General features: G+C 41.6%; 2 protein-coding genes across 2 annotated transcripts; both read left to right on the top strand.

Annotated features, from left to right (window-relative positions):
• Positions 1-321: 321 nt before the first annotated feature.
• On the top strand, positions 322-10,098 carry LOC139446835 (perlucin-like). The gene is made up of 4 exons (XM_071228176.1): positions 322-406; positions 3,356-3,600; positions 5,530-5,715; positions 9,834-10,098. Exons 1-4 carry the CDS (start codon positions 354-356, stop codon positions 10,046-10,048), a joined length of 699 nt encoding a protein of 232 aa, XP_071084277.1. The 5' UTR covers positions 322-353; the 3' UTR covers positions 10,049-10,098.
• Positions 10,099-14,930: 4,832 nt separating this feature from the next.
• LOC139446788 (CD209 antigen-like protein D) lies at positions 14,931-21,071 on the top strand. The gene is made up of 4 exons (XM_071228112.1): positions 14,931-15,115; positions 18,288-18,562; positions 19,771-19,959; positions 20,851-21,071. Exons 1-4 carry the CDS (start codon positions 14,931-14,933, stop codon positions 21,069-21,071), a joined length of 870 nt encoding a protein of 289 aa, XP_071084213.1.
• The last annotated feature ends 3,614 nt before the right edge of the window (positions 21,072-24,685 follow it).

Genomic DNA, 24,685 nt, shown 5'->3' with positions numbered 1-24,685 from the left:
TTACTTTGTTATGATGCCACTCATGTTGTTGCATAATGTCAGTTATCAAAACGTTTCTCTCTAATGGGATAGTCATTATTAAGTCAAACATTTATAACAAGAATTGATCAAAGCAAAGTCGGAACTACCCACCTGAACCACCAACCAGAGCAATTTGTTTAACTAGATGATTATAGTGTTAGCTTGATCAGACACCAGTGGTCCATACGGTCTGCCGTTCGAAGATATATTTTCTTTTGTCTATGACTTTTGATGCAAAATTAATGTCATTGGGAATTTGACATCAACGGAACTATCTCACTTAGAACTTGTGCGTCAAATGAAGGTACTGCACCATTGACGATCGTTAGTATATGATGAGATTCAAAATCATGATTTGCCTGCTGCTGCTGTTCTCAAGGATTACGTAAGTGTTTGAACATAAAATGTTAAAATGTCAGGACAGGATACATTTTATTTAATCATTAGATGTGGTTGTAATCTGTGAAGATCCGGGGTAAAATAGGTCTTCAGCAGCCCATGCTTGCCGTAAAAGGCGACTATGCTTGTCGTAAGAGGCGACTAACGGGGTCGGGTGGTCAGGCTCGCTGATTTGGTAGATGCATGTCATCGATCCCCATTGCGTGGATCGATGCTCATGATATCAATCACTGGATTGTCTGGTCCAGAGTCGATTATGTACAGACCGCCGTCATATAGCTGGAATATTGTTGCGTGTGGCGTTAAACAACAAACAAACAAACAAAACAAAAGGAAGCATCATGAAGCACCAACCAGGGAAGAGAACACGGATAAAACAACAAACCAACCAAATGTTATCGTCACCTGTCTTATTACTTTATAGTGCGGAAGGTCGGTGTTTCGATCCCCGGTCGCGTCATACAAAGAGCCGTGAAATATGGTACTTCCTGTTAACCTGTCAGAATACTGTGTCTGATTGAGGTAACAAGGTTAACCTGCGGCTATATATCTCACGTCACGTCACGTCACCTTACTTTATTACATTACAAAGTTGATAATGACGTCGAATAACAATGCTAGCAAATATCGCATCACGTTTAGGATATTCGTTCTGGGAGTGATTCGACTCTCATATATTGCCTTCTTCAGGTCATAAATATTTATTTCATACAAAATACAATGTCTGTAAGTGACAAAGTAGACACTGTTTATAGATAACACCTTCTTTAGTACCGTTGTTATCCATGCATTGTGTCTACTTTGTCATCCGGCAACTTCTAAGTAATGCCTATAAAAAAAATCGTGGGGGGGAGGGGGGGGGGGGGGGGGGGGCAATGGCAATGACTATCTTTAGGGAAGCCCATTAGCTCGTTGTTGGTTCTGACCAACCTAAAAATATTATCAAAGCAAAGCACTTTTATGTTTTTGGCATGCCCCAGGGACAACAGATACAGAACATACAATACAGTGCATTTTTCAAACAAGTAAAGTTTGGTTTTCAATATTGTAGTACATGTATGGAATCAAGTCACAAACACGGAACTGCTACAGAAAAGCATGCATTCCATGCAAAAGTTGACTTTTATGCAAACCCCATGCATTTCACTACCCAAGAATGGGTATAAAAACATGTGGGTTAACGGGATTCCTTATGCATTGTTTAGCATCCTGCTGACACTCAGAAAAACAACAAAATTACGCAGTTATTCAACATTACGAAATGCCATGCCTGTCCGAAAATGAGCGCCTGCGAGCCATTAGTATGCTTGACGCAGGATCGAGTCATCGTGATGTTGCAAGACAATTTAACGTCCACAGAAACACCATTTGGTGTTTATGGCAATGTTGGCTACATACGAATGCAGTCAGAGACCATCCTCGGGGTGGCAGGTCACGCGTAACCAATAATCGACAAGACAACTGGATTCGAACAACACACCTACGAAATCGATACCGGCCAGCAAAAGTGGCTGCAAGAAGCATCCCAGGCCTTCGACGAATATCTTCACAAACCTTACGTCGTCGCCTCAGATGTGCAGGGATTGTTGCCAGAAGACCCGCCAAACGTCCCATTTTGACAGGAAAACACCGTCAAGCACGTCTACAGTTGTGCAGACAACGTCTACGCTGGACGGCGATGCAGTGGGGACAAGTTCTATTCACTGGTGAGTCTCGTTTTCACCTAACCCGCGGCAATGGACGGATTCGAGTGTACCGACGTCAAGGTGAACGTTACGTCAACCATTGTGTCCCAGAAGAAGATCGGTTCGGGGGCGGCAGCGTTATTGTATAGGATTACAGCAAGACAGAGGACCCGTTTGATAGTGGTAGAGGGAAATCTCAATGGACAGCTCTACCGCGACGAGATCATCGGCCCTGTTGTTCTACCGTTTTTTCGTCGTCATGGTCCAGGCATTACTTTTCAACATAACAACGCCCGGCCTCATATTGCTCGACTTGTTCAGGACTCTCTTCAACAAAGCAACGTGAATGTCATCCCCTGGCCGGCTCGCTCCCTTGATCTATCACCAATCGAACACATGTGGGATGAGATGGATCGGCGCCTTCGACGTCAACCACGTGTTCCACGGACACTCCAGGAACTTCCAAACATGCTCCAGCAGATATGGACAGATATCCCACAGATCTTTGTGCGACGCCTGGTCCATTCCATGACGCGACGATGTGTTGCTTGCATCGCAACTAGAGGTGGACACACACGCTATTGATTTATAAATTGACATTTTGGCATGTTCATGTTGTTGTTTTATGAAATCACACATTTTCTGAAGTCAGTTTGGCAAATTATACCATTTGAACACTTACTAGGAGTCTTCTATCTGTTGCAAACCGGAATTGTTTCAGATTTGGTAAAAAAACATAACTTTGCATTAAATCTTATTCAGTGTCACGGGAACTTTTGTTGTTCAGTATATCAGCATTTTAGTATCGGAAGGTGATAGGGAAGTACACGTCACTTTCCGTCACGGTGGGTAAAATGAATACCTATTAAAGTTTTCTTACCTGAACAAGGACGTATCATAGTTTTGACACAGATGAGACAACCACATGAACGGGCTATTCGGAAAGCAGTTTTAATATAAACAGGGGCGGTCGGGTAGCCTGGTGGTTAAAGCGTTCGCTCGTCACGCCGAAGACCCGGGTTCGATTCCCGACATGGGTACAATGTGTGAAGCCCATTTCTGGTGTCCCCCGCCGTGATATTGCTGGAATATTGCTAAAAGCGGCTTAAAACCATACTCACTCACTCAATTTAATATATACATTTAAAATGTTCACTTTGAGGAAAAGTATGGATACATAATGTCAAACTTCATGAAGGACACAATGCGGAGACGATGACAATTATATTGATTTATATATTTCTCTCAAGGGGTGGAACCAGGTCAACGTTTGAGCTGCTGACACAGCGTCACCCCGACCACTACACGCTGGTGTACCAGATGGCGACTACGCGAGCAGATACATGTGCTGTCGACTGTGCACGACACCCAAGATGTTCTCTCTTCAAGTTCGACACGCATGCGTCCTTGTGCACAATCCTCGTTCCAGACACATTCCGCGTGGCCAGCATCGGATATCGGACACAAGCAGAGAAGCACTATGCCTTCTCAAACGGTACTGTGGCAATTATATGAGGTATTTCTAACTATTTAATATACAACGTCAACGCTGCGGAATACCAGTACTGCCTGATGCCAGTTCTTATTACTTATACACCAACTTGTATGACAATGCGTGACACACTTAATATTCTAACGCCACACACAAACTTACTATCCTAATTTCACAGCTTCATTGATGTTCAAAACAAGGGAATAGACAAAGAATTTAACGAAGCTACAGGTACAGCGATGACCTGATATTGTTAAATGATGGTTTTTGGTTTGGTTTGGTTTGTTGTTTGTTGCACTCCATATATATATATAATATAATATAATATTCCAGCTATATGACGGCGGTCTGTACAAATAATCTAGTCTGGACCAGACAATCCAGTGATTAATATCATGAGCATCGATCCGCGCAATTGAGATCGATGACATGCATCAACCAAGTCAGCGAGCCTGACCACCCGATCCCGTTAGTCGCCTTTTACAACAAGCATAGTAGCCTTTTACGGCAAGCATGGGTTGCTGAAGACCTATTCTACCCCGGATCTTCTCGTGTCGTTAAATAATGGCTAAATGATCGATTCCCTTCCACTGACTTACCCGCCCGAACTAGTAGAAGAGACCATGTTTCTTATTACACCTATAAATGTGAGTGTGACAACTATCTATCCACAAGAATATATGACAACATACAGTAGACTACGGTTAAAACGAACACGCTTATAACGAACTGACGGATATAACGAACTAACTTACTTTTTGGTCCCGAATATTTCCTGTAGTTATGCTGTAAATATGCTTTTGACGAACTACAGTTATAACGAACTAAAATTAGTAGTCCCTTTGAGTTCTTTATAACCGTAGTTTAGTGTGGTCTCGCAGCTTCATCCCTTCGTGTCTGCATTTCACAGCGTTTGAGGTAAAATCGAGCGAGCTCGTTCGACCAAGATTTGCAAGAGTGGCCTCCGACTCTTGCTCAGACGTTGTTTGATCAGATTTACAGCGCTGAAGACCTCACAAAACTTTTGAAAATGTTTTATGGTAGACGCGTAGAGGATATTTCTAAAAATATAATTTCCGATGCAATTCCTTATTTTAACTTGTACCATATGTTCCCGTGGTTGTTTTAGGAGTTTGACTTGCCTCTGCATGTGTTTGTGTTGGTTGATGCATGTCATCGTATCCCAATTGCGTGGATCGATGCGCTCATGATATCAATCACTGGATTGTCTGGTCCAGACTCGGTTATTTACAGACCGTCGTCATATAGCTGAATATTGCTGCATGCGGCGTTAAAAAAGCATTTGTTTATGAAGAGTGAGGCACGATGCACTCTTATAACACCTTGTAAAGCGAAGATTTGGTATCATCCCTATTTGATAGTGATTCCTAAACACATGTTTAGACCCGTGAAGATTCCGGGGTAGAATAGGTCTTCAGCAACCCATGCTTGCCGTAAAAGGCGACTATGCTTGTCGTAAAAGGCGACTAACGGGATCGGGTGGTCAGGCTCGCGGACTTGGTTAATGCATGTCATCGATCCCAATTGCGTGGATCAATGCTCATGATATCAATCACTCGATTGTCTAGTCCAGACTCGATTATTTTACAGACCGCCGTCATGTAGCTGGAATAGTGCTGAGTGCGGCGTTAAACAACAAACAAACAAAACACATGTTTATGATAAAATTGGATTTTGTATGATTATTGATATGGTTTTGATGCTTTAATTTACTCGAAAACTTCACAACTCATCGTCAACTTGAGGTACTGTCCGTTGGACTTTACACCTCTACCGTCTCACTGACCACACAGACACATTCCTCACTCATCCTGTACCTGACATGGGAGTTACACTGATTTTACAGTACCTTTTCTTTGTGATTTATTTTGTTGGAAAGTAAAAGCATCACATCTGAATATATTCTTTCAGGATGGTGCCCAGTAGAATACGGATACATCTTCCTGAGAGATGTTCAGATGTGCATCTGGCTGTCCCACGAGCCGGCCACCCACGATTCCGCCGTCACTCAGTGTGGCCTCCGTGGGGGCAGACTCATTGTCCTTGCTGACGCTCACAAGATGGAGGCAATATCAAAACTAGCTGCTACCGACCCGTGTAAGTAGCATGCCATTACTGTGCCACTATTGCATATTAAGGCTGTGACAGTATCTCCTAAACATGATATCTTTCAACCTACGACAATAATAATAATAATAATAATAATAATAATAATAATAATAATAGTAAGTTCCATCAATGGTACGACCCGGAATATGTAGAGGGCGTCATGGATAATGATAAATACAAATTTCTTTGGAATAGGCCCGTATACAGCCTCAGACATATCCAGGCAAACCTGGTCTTGTCCATTGTTCTCGGTGCCTTAGGTATGGTATCTCCCAATCTGTTGACTGACATTGGGAGAGTACCCGGCTTTGCTACCAGGAATACAGCCCTTCCGACAATCTGGGTGATGCAAAAGGCTGTAGTTTTGGGGAAGTTTTCACATTCTCCGAAAAGTTCTGGGTGGATTTGACTAGGCAGCGCTTCCTTGGAGAAGTCCCATTCGCTGTCTGGGCTGCGTGTAGAGGGGCCAAGGGCCCTGTGCTGATGATGAGCCTAATCAGACTAACTGTGCCAGGATTACCCAAACCCTCTTTGATGCATTTTTTATTTTTAATCTTTAAATAATAATAATAATAATAACACCCCTTATTCACTTCCTTTACATGGATGACCTTGAACGTATTGCCAATGGTGGATCCACACTCAAAAATAGATTCTCCTTGTCGAGTCCTTTTCTAATGACATCGGCATGTCCTTTGGACTCGACAAATACAACAGTCTTCATCTGAAACGTGGCAAGGTAGAAGAGGGAGGATCAGTCAGTATAGTTGGAGGAGGAGTTATTGACCATCTCGTGGAAGGTCATGCCTATACGTACTTAAGGATGCAGATTAGGGACAAATTCCAGAATGCCCATATCAAGGAAAAACTTCGGGCAGAGTACAAATGTAAACTTAAGAAGATCAGGAGTTCAGGGCTGAACGCTCGCAATAAAGTAAAAGCCACAAATACTTATGCTGTACCCGTCCTTTCATATTCTTTTGGTGTTGTTGATTGGGCAAAACAAGGAATTCAGGGTATTGACACCCTCACACGAAGAATCATGTCAGACAATAGATCCCACCACCCTCGCTCTTCCCTCAATCGCTTATATTTACATAACCTCAATGTCGGTGCTGATTTTTTATGGCTCTGTACTGATGGACGGTACAGAAATGAGTGTCAACCAAGCGAAGTGCCTTATCAAGTCGGCCTAGACTCATGTTTTCAAGGAGAGGCTATCTGAATGACCACTGCATCGAGTTTATATGCAGTGTGTTGAGAAAATCAGCAATCCTGCAGAGTCCTTCGCTTGGATGAAGTCGTCTAGCCTGAAAAGTAAAACAGAAGGCTTTCTGTTTGTTGCTCAGGACCAGTCACTTCGCACTCGAAACCGTCAATGTGTGATTTTGCATCAAAATGTAAATATGAAATGTAGATTATGTAATGAATTTAATGATATTGTCCACCAAATTGGCAGTAGAAACCAGGTTTGGCACAAACACAGTATCTTAAACGACATGATGGTGTAACTCGATCATTTTATTACCGTCTTCGCCATGTTTTTGGTTTTGACTCAGAGGTTCATCCATGGTACAACCCAGAATAAGTAGAGGGCATCATGGAAAATGATAAATACAAAATAGGCCTCAGCCTCAGACGTATCCAGGCCAACAAACCTGATCTTGTCCTTTTTGATAAACACAATGAAATCATATATATCATTGGGGGGCACGGGTGACCCAGTCGTCTGAGGCGCCGCGATTCGCTGTGCAGAGTTGCGTCCCTTGGGCACGCCAGAAACTTATGATTGTGGGTTCGAATCCCGGTTCGCCCCGTGTATGTTTCTAGGTTTGTCAGCACCATACCCGTGCTCTAGGGTTTTACCGAAGTGGTAAACGTCGGGGACCTGCATCACTTCGGGATTTCCTCCCACATTAAGCTGACACGCCGCGATATACTGAAATACTGTTAAAAGCGTCGTTAAACCCAGCTCACTCACTCTTATATATCATTGAACTTTCTGTCACTTTTGACACAAATATGATTGACCAGATTCAGGAAAAACCTGGCAAATATGCGGACCTCTTTTAAGAAATCATGTCAATGTTGATTTTGTTTATGGTTCCGTACTGCTGGATGGTACAGAAATAAGTGTCAACCAAGCGAAGTGCTATATCAAATCGGCCCAAGGGGAGGCTATCTGAACGACCATTGAATTGTGTATGCACAATGTGTTGAGAAGATCCGCAACCCTGCAGAGTCATTTGCTAAGAATGAAGTCGGCTTGCCTGAAAAGTTGGTCAGGACCAGTCACTTCCCACTCGAAACCGTCAATATGTGATTTTTGCATCACGCAATTGGGATCGATGACATGCATCAACCAAGTCAGCGAGCCTGACCTCATCCCGTAAGTCGCCTTTTACGACAAGCATAGTTGCCTTTTACAGCAAGCATGGGTTGCTAAAGACCTATTATACTCTGGATCTTCACGGGTCCGATTGCGAAAGACATTTAGTTGAAATGTAGTTAGCGTTGATATGGTGAAAGCGATATTGAAAGAAAGCATGCTGTTTTTGTGAGAGGAAGTGACGTAGGCCAGAAGAAATGACGTAGACGATCGGAAGTGACGTTATATTAGGTTGTTTTATGAACACGGGAGTAAAGTTGACTACTTTCTTGCCTGAGATATGAGACGGAAATAGAAGTATATAGCGTTTAAACTGATAGTGCGAGGGAAATATAAATGCTGCCCATTAACCCATTTATCGAATGTATGCTAAATGTTATAATCATGGCTATTGATGTGTTCTCTATTGTGTAAATGTACCCTCAACTACTTTTTATTTATGTACCATAGGCCTAGGAATTTTCGGTGTTCAGAAATCAAGATTGATTAATTGAAATTTGATAACTAGTCTCAATAAAGAGGGAGACGTGGACAATTTAGTTTTGTTGACCACTAAATTTAAAGAAAGATTGTCCAGCGATTTATCTTCATGCAGCTAACGCCATCAGTGATGATAGATGGAGTATTTTTATGCAAGTAACTTGGAATTCCATATCATTCTTTACCCTGCTTAGGATGCATCGCCCAACTTAATATAAAATCGTTTCGAGTGAGGAATTCTTTTTAGTATCTAACAGTTGTGTATGACAACATTTCACTCTTAATTTCATTCATTCTGTTAGGTCATGCTACCTCATGACACCTAACCAAACTGGTAACAAATTTTCTGAATAAATATATTTGACAACACTTCGAACGTATATCCAAAACCACTGTCCTCTGTAAACGACCCATGCTAACCGAAGCTGCCCCAAAACGAGTGAATGCATTTCTACTGTCATGTTTAACAAAAGCAAAACAAAATCGTCGAAAATATGTGTGCATGTTACAAGCAGACGGCTCAGGTTTGTCTTGAGATTGTGTCAAAAGCATATTCAAAGTGACAGGACGACAAAACCATGCATTCCCATTGACAATCTCCTGTTGGTAAATACAAGTATGTATTATTAGCTCTAACATGAGGCGAATGGAGCTCAGTGGACAGGTAAACACCCAACGCAGCCTTTGAATAGTCTATTTATTTATTTTTTGCGTTTTTTACAACTTCGGAATCCGATATTAACATGATAAATGAAGTTTCAAAACGTACAGGCTACCACGGCCCATATTGGAAATTGTGGTTTCACTTGCCAGTGTCAGGTTTAATGATATAAAATAATTCGTCCAATATGTGAACTATCTGAGCTTTATATCATTATAACTTCAAGTGTAACACAACAACAATGGTTATCTTTATACTAACGGGGGCACGGGTGGCCCAGTCGTCTAAGGCACCGCGATTCGCTGTGCAGAGTTGCGTCCCTTAGGCACGCCAGAAACCTATGATTGTGGGTTCGAATCCCGGTTCGCCCCGATTATGTTTCTAGGTTTGTCAGCACCATACCCGTGTTCGTGGGTTTCACTGAAGTGGTAAACGTCTGAGACCTGCATCGCTTCGGGCTTTCCTCCCGCATTAAGCTGACACGCCGCGATATAACTGGAATACTGTTAAAAGCGGCGTTAAACCCAACTCACTCACTCACTATCTTTATACTAACGGTTAATATGTCAATTGCAGGGAAGAACAAACACGTGTTCGTTGGTGCAGATGACAAGGATGTAGAAGGTACATATGTGTGGGAAGACGGACGCCTCGTAAATGACAGTAACTGGAATGTTGGTGAACCAAATTTCTTGGATGAGTCCTGCGTTGGCTTGATCATCGGTACTGGGCGTCTTTTCGATGTTCCTTGTATGTGGAATCAAATGTTCATCTGCGAGATCGTTCGTTAAATTTCAAACACTTATAACGAACTGACGGATATAACGAACTAACTTTTTGGTCCCGACTATTTGCTGTAGTTATGCTGTATATATGCTTATAACGAACTACGGTTATAACGAACTAAAATTAGTAGTCCCTTTGAGTTCGTTATAACCGTAGTATACTGTATCTGGAAATTAAAGTGTTTTATGTTTCGAGACACTTCAACACTTGTAGCATATACATACAGCTTAACCTCAGTGAAGAAGAAATATAGAACACAGATCGGTGTTCGCTTCATAGCACATTTCGTACAACCTTGTGGCTTTTCGCGATACGAATAGAAGTTGCCAAAGCACATCAGGTAGCGTTTTGACTTCATGTGATACTATTTGGGAAGATGAGCTGCCATGTCATTGCCTATGTTGTGGAACTTTGTGGTGAGTTTGTCCTCAATCCCCAAATAGCTTGCAGGCTGGTATCTTCATCACTTGGGGTTGGTAGGACCTTGTGGTTAAAGTGTTCGGTCGTCAAGCCGAAGGCCCGGGTTCGACTCCCCACATGGGTACAATGTGTGAAGCCCATTCTTGTGTCCCCCGCCATGATGTATATGTGCTGGAATATTGCTAAAAGCGGCGTAAAACCATACTCACTTACTCACTCTTCATCGCTGCTATCAAATATCACCTTTTCACACTCAGTCGAGATTGAACTGCTTTGTATGCGCTCTGATACCATGTAAACCATGTTATATGTGTGTTCAATAAGGACCCAAGGTCAATACAACATATTACTGGAAGTACCATACTTTTTTTATATTGTAATGGCAATGTTATGCACTTATTCTTGATACAATTTCATCCAGGTCTCACGATTGAATAAAGGCTACCAAAATTCTCAATAGTCCCATGAGTCCATTGTGTTATACAACGATATCATAAGCAAGTATTGTATGAACCACAGAGAAATAGTGATGATAACAGGTCCTCACAAAAACGTGAGTGTATCGTGTCCCACCATTGGTACCGTCGCAAAGACATGCAAAGGCTAGTCAATTGTTCACCTGAAGAAACATAAGATCAAAAACCAAAATAAGGATTTGCATTGGACTTTACGTATCTACCATAAAACGTTGAAAGCTACACCGAGGCCCGGAATGCAAAAACCCGGATCAAACAACTTTTGAGCAAGAGTCGTATGACGATCTTTGAAATCTTCGCGGAAAGAGTGTGCTCGATTACACCTCAAAGGTTGTGAAATGTAGACACCAAAGGCTGGAGTTGCTGGGATATTGCACGACATAAAAAGAAAGTAGAAGGGAATTGGCTACTTGACCATTGCTGAACGATTTCAGATCATCGAGGTACGTAAATATTTAGTTAATTTGCCAAATTCCAATTTTATGGTAGTTTACCTATCCGAGCATAAGTTCGTATTCGTATGCATAGCTGATCAGCAAGGAGGGTACCAAAATTGGCGCCCATGGGGATGCCTACTTTTTGCCTAAATATCCTATCCAAAAATTATACATAAAAGCCCGGTAACCAATGTCCACGCTCTTCTTTGTAAATGCAGATGTACACTTGGTAAAAAATTGAGTACCGTTCACTACATATACCACATAAAGTAACCATTATTAAAAATCGTAAACGAAACACATTTTGTTTCTGAACACAAAGGGCCAATCCCAATTCAGAGACACCGAAATCGATTATGTAATGACATGTTTTATAACTTTTCCATATCAATAATTATTTGATTACTCTTTGATTTGATTAAGCTTTGATTCCCCATATGGGTACAATGTTAAAGCCCATTTGTAAAGTTCCCCGCCGTGATATTGCTGGAATATTGCTAAAGCGGTCTTAAACCATACTCATTCACTGGAGGATCATACAGTGTTTTTGTATCAACATTTCACCAGCTATTGGTGGTGTATCAGACCTGTATAACATTGGATAAAGAACCTGTGTAGACATAACCTCAGAAAACCGGGAAGATCGGAATATATGGAAATAAACATGCAGCTTAGTTTTGTCCCAGGTGTATGTGTTACAGTCAATGTGTAAAATGATTGAATTTTTTTACTAAGGCGATGTACAAAACGCCTAAATATTTCAGTAATATTACAATTATGTTTCCATTTTTTATAATATAAAAATGAATCATCAACGTGTGTATGCTCTATTTCATCACCCAGTGATTGAAAATGACAGGATTCTAAGAAAACGTAGGTCAATGTATTCAATTTTTTGTCTGTTAATCCAAGCAAATTAACTCTATTCTGGTGTTTGTTAAGCCGTTTTAACTTCTTTGAGACTTTTAGTCAATCTGATGGACAAATAATTGTAAAATGACTAAAATATTTTGGTGTTTTGTAAATTGTCTAGACCCGTGAAGATCCGGGGTAGAATAGGTCTTCACCAACCCACGCTTGCCGTGAAATGCGACTCTGCTTGTAGAGGCGACTAATTGGATCGGGCGGTCAGGCTTGCTGACTCGGTTGATGCACGTCATTGCGTGGATCGATGCTCATTATGTCAATCACTGGATTGTCTGGTCCAGACTCGATTATTTACAGACCGCCGTCATATAGCTGCAATAATCCTGAGTGCGGCGTTAAACAACAAACAAACAAACAAGTGTAAATTGTCTGAGTGAGCATTTCAGTCATTTTAAACATTGATTGATTTTACTCACTGACTGTTACACATATGTCCCATCCACAGCAATTAGTACTTTACAGCTTATCGTTGAAAACCATACAAACGCTGAAAACTAAAAGAACCTGTTCACCGTCTGGTTGAATCTGGAACACATATTACACATCTCGGAACTTATCACATCACATCTGATTGTTCTAAATGAGCTCAATTCTGTTTTAATGTCTTCAGTTTGAATAAAGCACTATTTCCAAGAGTTTTGATGTAGTGGGAACCCTTGTTCGTTTTGTTTTCTTAATGACGTACCCGTTCTGTGGAATGAAACGTTTGTTTGTTTGTTGTTTAACGCCGCACTCCGCAATACTCCAGCAATATGACGGCGGATAATGAAACGTCGATGTTCAGGAAGAAAAAAGATACAAATAAATATAAAACAAAACTCGCTGAAAATATTCCAACTACAGTTGTAAGCAATCAAATCAACATGTCCGGTTCTTCTGAAATTAGGGGGCACGGGTGGCCAGTCGTCTAAGGCGCCGCGATACGCTGTGCAGAGTTGCGTCCTTTGGGAACGCCATAATTGGTTCGCCCCAATTATGTTTCTAGGTTTGTCAGCACCATACCCGTGCTCGTGGGTTTCACTGAAGTGGTAAACGTCTTAGACCTGCACAACACTTCGGGCTTTCCTCACACATTAAGCTGACACGCCGTGATATAACTGGAATACTGTTAAAAGCGGCGTTGAACCCAACTCACTCTTCTGTAATTGAACATCTCCATGTTGGTATATTGATAATAATTCAATGGGATCTTTGTTTCTGAAATGTACATTATATACGCTTGGTACTAAACACTGTTCTTTGATGTTGTGTCAATTACATTTGTTGTATTTTAGACAATGAGTGAGTGAGTGAGGTTTTACGCCGCTTTTAGCAATATTCCGGCAATATCACGGCGGGGGACACCAGAAATGGGCTTCACACATTGTACCCATGTCGGGAATCGAACCCGGGTGTTCGGCGTGACGAGCTAAGGCCTTAACCACTAGGCTACCCGACCGCCCCGTATTTTAGACAAAGATGTTCATGTCGAATAATGATGATAATGATTCTCACTGTTTTTATTGCATCAGATGTGTAGTTAATTAAATTGATGATTTCGCATATAATGACGTTGTGTTTGTACAATGCATCAAAGGGAATTACTGATGTTATGCGTGAGCAGTACATGGTGTTCAATATACTTCATTACACCATGTAAACAGAGACACAACGAAGGTTCCCAAAAACCCATTCCCACACTGTCAACAAAGATTAACCATCAACCGTAATGTGCTTATCGATATTCTCACAAATTACAATCTCATATTGATATGTATTACTTCGTGGTTATAATCAACAGCAATATGTTCATTGAGTCGATGAGTAAAATGCATGCTTGAAACGTTCAACATCGTAACACTGATTCAATGAGAAAATATTTGAAAAAAAAGGTTTTCAAAAGAGTGAGTGACAATAGTTAGATGTCGTTTTGTCCGGTAATACAGTCATGTTACTGCATAATGTGTGTGTGTGTGTGTGTGTGTGTGTGTGTGTGTGTGTGTGTGTATATATATATATATACACCTAGGCCGCTGTAGTGAGTTAGTATGGTTTTACGCCGCTTTAAGCACTATTCCAGCAATATCACGGCGGGGGACACCAGAAATGGGCTTTACACATTGTATCAATGTCGGGAATCGAACCCGGGTCTTCGGCGTGACGAAAGAACGCTTTAACCACTGGGCTACCCGACAGGCTGCTGTATTAGTTGTATAAGGTGTTAGTTCTATCTTTTTAAATTTGAGAAATTAGGAATGAGTTTACTTGTTGTAGAGATTTCTCATAATTGTGGAATTATTTTCTTTATTTTAAGCCAGAGAACACAATCATTTCTTTGTGTGGGGCTCTGACATTCACGAACCTTCAGTTACTTGTATGTCCTTCTTAACATAAAAGAAAGTACAAGCACACATACTGGAAAATGTTAAGGTCAGAGACAATATGATATGATCTACTCTTACATGCATACCCCTAATCAATCCCACTGTTTACAAACGTGAAGTGCTGCATGTGGTATCGTGAATCTTTTATTTGTCCTAAAATTGAACCAAATGTGTTCTAGAACAATAAAACATATAAAATGATAGGTCAGTATTTGTTCATCATGCCCTTAGTTGTATAATCACTTTTCATATCGGACAGAACAAATGCCAGACTTGTCAGCACAGTTCAAGACATGCCTTATAGACATGCACAGTTCAAGACATGCAACTGAATCAATAAATGGACTTGTATATATAATATATGAAAGATCTCAATCCTACAGAATAACTGTGATGATGACGCCGTTATTCTTGATTTCTTCGACTTTAATTCACATTGCAGTATCAACGTAAGTGTTGTTGAAATTATATTATGTAGCTGCGATGTTATGTAGCTGTGGTCATCGTGGTGAAGCTGTGATATTGCAGACTACAGGCCACCGTGGTGTGGCTGTGATATTGCTGACTACAGGCCACCGCGGTGTAGCTGTGATATTGCTGACTACAGGTCACCGCGGTGTAGCTGTGATATTGCCTACTACAGGCCACCGTGGTGTAGCTGTCATATTGCTGACTACAGGCCACCGTGGTGTAGCTGTCATATTGCTGACTACAGGTCATCGTGGTGTAGCTGTCATATTGCCAACTACAGGCCACCGTGGTGTAGCAGTGATATTGCTGACTACAGGCCACCGTGGTGTAGCTGTCATATTGCTGACTACAGGCCACCGTGGTGTAGCTGTGATATTGCTGACTACAGGCCACCGTGGTGTAGCTGTCATATTGCTGACTACAGGCCACCGTGGTGTAGCTGTCATATTGCTGACTATAGGTCACCGTGGTGTAGCTGTGATATTTCTGACTACAGGCCACCGTGGTGTAGCTGTGATATTGCTGACTACAGACCACCGTGGTGTAGCTGTGATATTTCTGACTACAGGCCACCGTGGTGTAGCTGTGATATTGCTGACTACAGGTCACAGTGGTGTAGCTGTGATATTGCTGACTACAGGCCACCGTGGTGTAGCTGTGATATTGCTGACTACAGGCCACCGCGGTGTAGCTGGGATATTGCCGACTACAGGTCATCGTGGTGTAGCTGTGATATTGCTGACTACAGGCCACCGTGGTGTAGCTGTGATATTGCTGACTACAGGCCACCGTGGTGTAGCTGTCATATTGCTGACTACAGGCCACCGTGGTGTAGCTGTCATATTTCTGACTACAGGCCACCGTGGTGTAGCTGTGATATTGCCGACTACAGGCCACCGTGGTGTAGCTGTCATATTGCTAACTACAGGCCACCGTGGTGTAGCTGTGATATTTCTGACTACAGGCCACCGTGGTGTAGCTGTCATATTGCTGACTACAGACCACCGTGGTGTAGCTGTGATATAGCCAACTACAGGCCACCGTGGTGTAGCTGTCATATTGCTGACTACAGGTCACCGTGGTGTAGCTGTGATATTGCTGACTACAGGTCACCGTGGTGTAGCTGTAATATTGCCGACTACAGGCCACCGTGGTGTGGCTGTGATATTGCTGACTACAGGTCACAGTGGTGTAGCTGTGATATTGCTGACTACAGGTCACCGTGGTGTAGCTGTGATATAGCCAACTACAGGCCACCGTGGTGTAGCTGTGATATTTCTGACTACAGGCCACCGTGGTGTCGCTGTGATATTGCTGACTACAGACCACCGTGGTGTAGCTCTCATATTGCTGACTACAGGTCACCGTGGTGTAGCTGTGATATTGCTGACTACAGGCCACCGTGGTCTATCTGTGATATTGCTGACTACAGGCCACCGTGGTGTAGCTGTGATATTGCTGACTACAGGCCACCGTGGTGTAGCTGTGATATTGCTGACTACAGGTCACAGTGGTGTAGCTGTGATATGGCTGACTACAGGTCACCGTGGTGTAGCTGTGATATAGCCAACTACAGGCCACCGTGGTGTAGCTGTGATATTTCTGACTACAGGCCACCGTGGTGTCGCTGTGATATTGCTGACTACAGACCACCGTGGTGTAGCTCTCATATTGCTGACTACAGGTCACCGTGGTGTAGCTGTGATATTGCTGACTACAGGCCACCGTGGTCTATCTGTGATGTTGCTGACTACAGGCCACCGTGGTGTAGCTGTGATATTGCTGACTACAGGCCACCGTGGTGTAGCTGTGATATTGCTGACTACAGGCCACCGTGGTGTAGCTGTGATATGGCTGACTACAGGCCACTGTGGTGTAGCTGTGATATTGCTGACTACAGGCCACCGTGGTGTAGCTGTGATATTGCTGACTACAGGCCACCGTGGTGTAGCTGTGATATTGCTGACTACAGGCCACTGTGGTGTAGCTGTGATATTGCTGACTACAGGCCACTGTGGTGTAGCTGTGATATTGCTGACTACAGGCCACCGAGATATATGTTACAGCTGTGATATTGATGGCAAGCTGGCGTCATGTTATAGCTGTGACATTGCTGACTAATGGTCCGCTATACATATTTATCATATAATGCGTAGGTTTCTCGGCAGGATAAAGCCAACGGATAAAAACGATATGCGTTTGGGTCATATGCGGATAGAGATGCAAAAATAAAAGGTCAAGTAGGGACTACTTTCACCGTTTATAAACAAACATTGCGTCGCCCTCGTCATTCTGGATAAACTACAGGGATAATTGCTATCATTATCAAAAGAACAGTCTAATATACTGAAAATCAGTGTCTAATTGTGACGTAGCTAAGGCATTTTTTAAGATTTGGCAACTTTGGAGATATAAATTTCGAAACAATTTTGCGAGGGCACGAGGCCTAGCCAAGCGGGAGCAGTAGCCATATCTGTGCTTGTAGACCTCTGCGGCTTGAAACCTTCTCCACAAATTAAAATAGTTGGATTTGGCCGAAATATGTTTGAATTGTTACCTTGTTTCGTTTTGTCGCTGTGTGTACATCTGAATACAATTCTTAACGCTATGACAGGACAGACCGACTATCAACAACGTCTGACCGTGGCTGTGACGTCTCATAGATTAGGGTTAGAGTAGCTTCCCTTTGACAAAGGGCAGTTACTCTAGCGGACAGACCGATGGATTGCCACGAAAGGCAATTAAAAACAATAATTATTGTTTGCGTATATGTTGCTTCGCCACTGTATAAGAAACAGATGTCAGTTGGAACTATATTGGCTACTGTCACTGTCCGACTGACACATCACTCACCCTGTGACGTAATAAATATTAATGCGCGCATTCCAGGAAAAGTCGCAATGTTTCGTTAATGTTTGTGAGAGAGGGAAAGCAATTTTGAAGCACAGAATTAAAGAATGACATTATATGATAAAGAGGTTATCACGCTTGTGTGTTTGGGGATAACCTCTATGTATGTACAAGTGATCATGTTAATGTTGATGTTACAAAACATATGTGTGTTATTGCTTTCGTAATATATATTAACATTGTAACATTGCTGACTTCAACCGGCTCATTATAGCCTCCGTAAACTCGGTATTTTTGCAGATGCAAAAACTACAGCGTCACATTTGAGCGACTTTTAGACTACGATGATGTAAACGTGATGAACATCAGCGTATCGCTGAATCGCATTATTGATGTGAATGAAGTCCACAAATGTGCTGACGTATGCGCATTGAGTTCCAGTTGTGTTGTATTCTACCATGACCCGGTGGCATCATGGTGCATTCTCTACCCCTTGATCGTGATCCCAAGTCCTAACACAGGAAGGTCAACCCCCGGATCTCGACACTATCAGAGACGACTGCAGCTGCCATCAGGTTTGGTTGAGTAGTGCGTGGGTAGCACATGTACATGTATACCCTAGTGAGTCAGTGAGTGAGTTGGGTTTGACGCCGCTTTGAACAATATTCCGGTTATATCGCAGTGTGTCAGCTTATACCGCTTCCCTCACTATCGTTGCAAACACAAGAGCTATGACGTTAAATTGTATCATGGTAGAAGGCACAAGTAGAAAGCCCGTGGTGCGCGTTCGGTTCCAAACTCATTTAGTTCTACGTTGGAAACACAGCATGTTTATCTAATTAAGTGGATGACCGATATCACCTGGTTTACATTAATACAAAAGGCGTTTAATTTTAAAGTAATATTGCCCACTGACACAACAAAGGCAGTTTTCAAATCTATATTACAACGCGTATATGTGGCTGTTCGGTAAAGTAACACGTAACGTTTACGGAATAGATCAACCAATCGTTTGTATGTGAATACCTCGCACCAGATCGACACGACACCTGTAGAAATAGAAGGGGGATATGGAGCTGTAGGGATTTGGCAAGGATGAGACTAATACTAATACTAATACTAATACTAACTGCAACCCTTACAAAACTGCATGTACTTTCTTAAATATGTTTAAATAATTACAAAGACTTAGCCCCCTATACATTGCCAGAGTGCGTGAGTGAGTGAGTAAGTGAGTGAGTGAGATGGGTTTAACGCCGCTTTTAACAGTATTCCAGTTATATCACGGCGTGTCAGCTTAATGTGTGAGGAAAGCCCGAAGTGATGCAGGTCTCAGACGTTTGCCACTTTGGTGAAACCCACGAGCACGGATATGGTGTTGATGAACCAAGAAAAATAACCGGGATTCGAACCCACGATTCCAAGGGACGCAACCCTACACAGCGATTTGTGACAATTACCAGTGCTTCTCCATGCTGAATAACATGTGGTTATAAATGACAACCGTGGTATATGAATGATAATATTAAAATATCCATGTAATATTCTCAAAGCAATGGTCGATGTAACTGACTATTTTGTCGTTATACCCGTTTGCACTAAGGCAAAGCCATGTTGATAAAATGACCACGAATGCGGTGAATTGAAAAGTGGTTTCCCTGGGAAAATTGCCACATGAATTGAATTTGGGAAAAAAGAGCCGCCTGATGGTTTTAGTCAAGTCAAGAAACTCAGAAGGGGATAAGAAGTTATACTGAGAAGTTTATATCTTACTTTCGTTCAGACCCTACAGATTGGTGTGCAGAGAGTAAAGGCTGGGTTCAGGATGAGGGCTCCACCATCTGCTACAGCATGTCAGAGGACGAAGCCATTTGGGAGAATGCAAAACGAACGTGTGAGGACAAAGGGGGGCAATTGATGATGTTCAAAGACGAGGACAAAACAAATAAAGTTTTGGATATTATCAATGGATGTAAGTGTCTGAAATTTTAAATGAGCGAGATCAATGGGCACTGAAGTGATCAAAATTCAAGTTCGCAATTTGTAATATTCCAATTTCGTTTAGAGTTTTAAAAAATGTATTAACTGGCCTTATGTTACCCTCATATACATAAAACAAGGGGTATTGTTACCCTCCTAAAAGGATATTTTCATTTTTTCGTTTCTTTTAAGTTCGCAATTTGTAATATTCCCATTTCGTTTAGAGTTATATACAATATACAAGGGGAGGTAAATGTTCTGGGGTCAGGCATTTCAAGCCGTGGTCTGAGAAGACACATGTCCAAGTAACCAAGTCATAATTATGGTCGAAAACAATGGTAAGCCAGTTTCACAATTTCAGACCAAGCCTCAAGCAATTACTGTAAATACAATGTTATTATATATATATATTAAACTTTAAGTTATTCTTTGGCATAGAGAACAGATAATTGTTTTTCCCCATGTGTGTGTTAGTTCACCTGTACATGCCCATTAAGTTCAAATCTTAGCCTGGTTTGGAGTTATGATTATCTCTAAGTTAATAATCGTTTAAAACGAAAAGACATTTAATTGTTTGCTTTACTGAACACTGAGACAGCTTCTCATCTTTTTCAGACAATCTGTATTGTGTAAAAAAAATATATAAATATAGATAAGAAAGAATGAAAGAAACCAGAATTAAGATCACAAGAGACTTGGTTAATACAGGCGCGTTGCAAGCCACGAATCCCTTAGAGTAAGCAAATAATCGCTTATTCCTGGATCAGCAATAGCTCAAATGGCGGCGCGACTATCTTTGGTTGCCTTGCCCTAAAGAAGAACATAATAAACATGTATTATGCAAATCTTTTTCAAAACTAATCCATTCCATCTTGCTTTGCAGTCTATTTATATAGCACCAACGTGTGGATTGGCATGACCGATGTTGAGACAGAAGGAGTCTTCAAATGGATCGATGGGACAACGCTGTCAAACGATCATGGGATCCGTAGTCTAATTAATGGAGGGACCGAAGAAAACTGTGTTATGTTGCATCAAGGCGGAATATATGATAGCGACTGTGGAAGCGAAAAAAGGTATCTCTGTGAAAATAGGCAAACCTAAAATCATTTGATTTGACGAACGGATTTAATTATTACATTTACAGGTTACATGTATGTCTGGATTTTCTTTGGTTGAGTAAAGGTCACATGACACGGTATTGCCCAGAGATCAAAAGTGGTAGTGCCCTGCGTAATTAAGCTAATGGACTCAAAGGAGAGCCATACTTTCAACCAATCAGCGAGAGTCTTACGCAAAGCTTGTTGTAAACAAGGTAAACAATATGGCTGCTCATTTCGATTTCGTTTGTGAAAAAGAAAAAGACGCACTTCGCAACTTTTTTTATATTATGCAATAAAAGAATTATTGACCACAGTTGTGATAATATCATGTTTTATGAATTATAAAACGGATATTGACACACGGTTTTAGTTTTAGCTGCTCAATAATCATAAATAATTAGTATTTCATTGCAACTGCCTTTTCCGGCTACCTGTCATGAAGTTATATATCAAGAAGATGACTGCTATGTTTAATACGAGATTATCAGTTTGAAATTAAAAGGGGACGAACATGTTAGTCTACTTTTACCTCTATCGTTTCTATCTTGTTCATGTTCTCTTAAATATGTCTTTAAATGTGTTGTATGTTGTCTGTCATTTTGAACCTGGGCCAGAGGCCTTAAACCAGAATAAATTTATATGATGGATTAATTCTGTTATTGTTTTGTTCGATGTTTGTGTCCTGCTATTTGCAGAGTCGTGTTAGTGAAAAATGTTGAGTCTCAAAAAGTAGTCAAATCCGTATCTCTCCACAAGAACATCTCATCCGTAAACGAATAATGCTTCATATGTAGGATTATTCATATTTGTTATTGATTATACAGTCAGGTATGACTATTTGTGTAAGCAGTTCAGTAGTATATAAGTCGTTAGTGAGTGAGAGAGTGTGTGAGTTGGATTAAAGGCCACAGTATTTCAATCATATGAAGACATGTGTGCAAGTATTTGACGTTTTTATTTGTTAAAACCATAAGCACGCGTATGGTTCTGACAAACATCTTATGCACAAACCTGAGTGAGTGAGTTGGGTTTAATGCCGCTTCTAACAGTATTCCAGTTATATCGCGGCGTGGCAGCTTAATGTGGGAAGAAAGCCCGAAGTGATGCAGGTCTTAGACGTTTACCACTTCGGTGAAACCCACGAGCACGGGTATGGTGCTGACAAACCTAGAAACATAATCGGGGCGAACCGGGATTCGAACCCAAAATCAGAGGTTTCTGGCGTACCGAAGGAACGGCGCCTTAGACGACTGGGCCACCCGTGCCCCCTGCACAAACCTGAATGTAGCGGGGAACACATTATACAAATAAGAATACCTACCCTGCCCGATATTTACAATTTACAGAGCTCAATATGTTTAAATGCAATCAAAGAAGAGATAGACAGAAGATTGGAAAATATATCTACAGGAACAGAACAAACGTAGTCAAGCCATGCATTGTCAATTAATAATTATAAAAGCGACAAAACCTTTGCCATATTCATAAAACATATCGATTGTACGATTGGACTACATCATGAGCATGTGCTTATGACTCACTATGAATGGTGATGGTACCAGGTGTTCGCGAGAAGGTCAGCGTATCCTACCCCGCCGGTGGCAACCATCACAAACACATGCAAAGACAAGTCAATTGTTCACCCGAAAAACACGAGAACACGGAAGAAATGAATGGTAGATAATAGGGAATAGCACCGGATATCATTTTTGTCAATGATGCGTCAAATTTAGAAATGTCCTCCACATGTCTCCCGTAAAACCTTTTGAAAGCTTTACTTAAGCCTTCAACGTTCTAGCCTTGATCAAACAACAAGGGTCGTATTACGAAATCTTAGGTTGAAAGAGCATCCTTGATTGTACCTCAAAAATTGTGAAATGTAAACGCCAAAGGTTGGAGCTGCAAGAATATTGCTCGACAGAGAAAGTTGACTATTGGAAAGTTGAAGTTGTCCCTCTTGACATAGTCTTGTGGAGAGTGTTTGGTCACTCTGAATCTTTATGCATAGATCTGAATATGAAACAGATGAGGCGGTCTTCCTAGTCTCTTTTATTTCCAGTTCAGTTGGGTAAATCAGTTGACGGGAATGGGCTGTTTGATGGTCATTGAACGATATCAGATCATTGACATACTTTAAGTTTAATTACCTTGTTGGTTTTGCCAATGCGAGCAAACATTTCGAATCGATGCTTAAAGAAACAGATATATCGGGTGCCCGTAGGGATGCCTAATTCTTGCCTAAATGTCTTATCCCCACATTTCCCAAGGATGTTATCAATGAGGAGGTGAGGTAAAATGGGCTTCAACGTCGCGATTATCGCACTTATATAGCGACGTGCATGCACACGTGTGTGTGGCTGCTTGTACTAGTCCGTAGTTATGCCAACTTTTTAGTGCAGCCCACAGAGATACCATGCCGCAGTGTAACATGAATCCCCCACTCAGACACAGTATACTGACTCCGAGTCGACCAGTCCTTGTTTTAGCCCCTTAATGCCGAGCACCAGGCAGGGTAACAAGTACCATTTTTTAACGTCTTTTGGTATGACGCAGCCGGGGATCGAACCCCCGACCTTCCACTCACCGGACAGACGCTCTATCGCCAGACCACGGAGGCGGTCTTATCAGTAAGGAAGTTCGGCATGTCACATATTGTGAACATCAGAAGACATTCGCTTTCATTTATGAAAATGTTTCCAGAACATCTGAAAGAGGGGGGATGTCACAACGTTAGTAACATATGCCCTACGGAATAACGGGTTTTTCCTTACGTTTTTCGTGCGTAATAGTGGTGTGCAAAGCTGAAAAACCCAATCCTTTGACAGAATGGAATTTGCTTCTTTTCTGAGATTGCAAACATTAAAGCCAATTTTAGTTTTTGAAAGTCCACGTGGTGTTAATTCCACTTGTCCCAAATACTTTCTATGAATATATAGAAAATCCTTCTTTCGTCATTTTAAGGATTATGGTTCATCTTTGAGTTAGAGATTTGAAGGTACAGTTGCTGGACCCAGCAATATATCTCCATATGCACGGATTATTATGGAGCTTTGGAATCCAGTACAAACAGGAAATCATTCGTTGCAAAACTCACTTGTTTCTTTTTACAGATTGATTTGCCGTTCCGTTTTTTATATATATGTAGCCTTGATCAAACACACTCGCAGACCTCACAACTTCACATGAGATTTCCCCGCAATAACATACTTATGTTGCACATTTTTGTTATGTTACTGTTCACTACTGTTACGTGTGTAGGTTGGACGACAAAAACATTCTGAGCCTAACTATGACAGACTGCGTTGGTTGCTAATTAGTTTTGAGGATGCCAACCCCCTTTTGGTACGCTGGATTCGGGGGTATATCAAAAGATTATTCGGAACTCACCAAACCCGTGAAGATCAGGGGTAGAATAGGTCTTCAGCAACCTATGTTTGCTGTAAAAGTCGACTATGCTTGTCGTAAGAGGCGACTAACGGGATCGGGTGGTCAGGCTTGCTGACTTGGTTGATGCATGTCATCTTATCCCAGTTATGTGGATCGATGCTCACTGGATTGTCTGGTCCAAATTCGATTATGTACGGCCGTCATATAACTGGAATATTGCTGAGTGCG

This window comes from Haliotis cracherodii, unplaced genomic scaffold (assembly GCF_022045235.1).
Source record: "Haliotis cracherodii isolate W230 unplaced genomic scaffold, xgHalCrac1.p SCAF_6, whole genome shotgun sequence".
Classification (NCBI taxonomy): domain Eukaryota; kingdom Metazoa; phylum Mollusca; class Gastropoda; order Lepetellida; family Haliotidae; genus Haliotis; species Haliotis cracherodii.
Note: the sequence above shows the minus strand (reverse complement) of the source record. Positions and strands in the feature narration are given on the sequence as shown.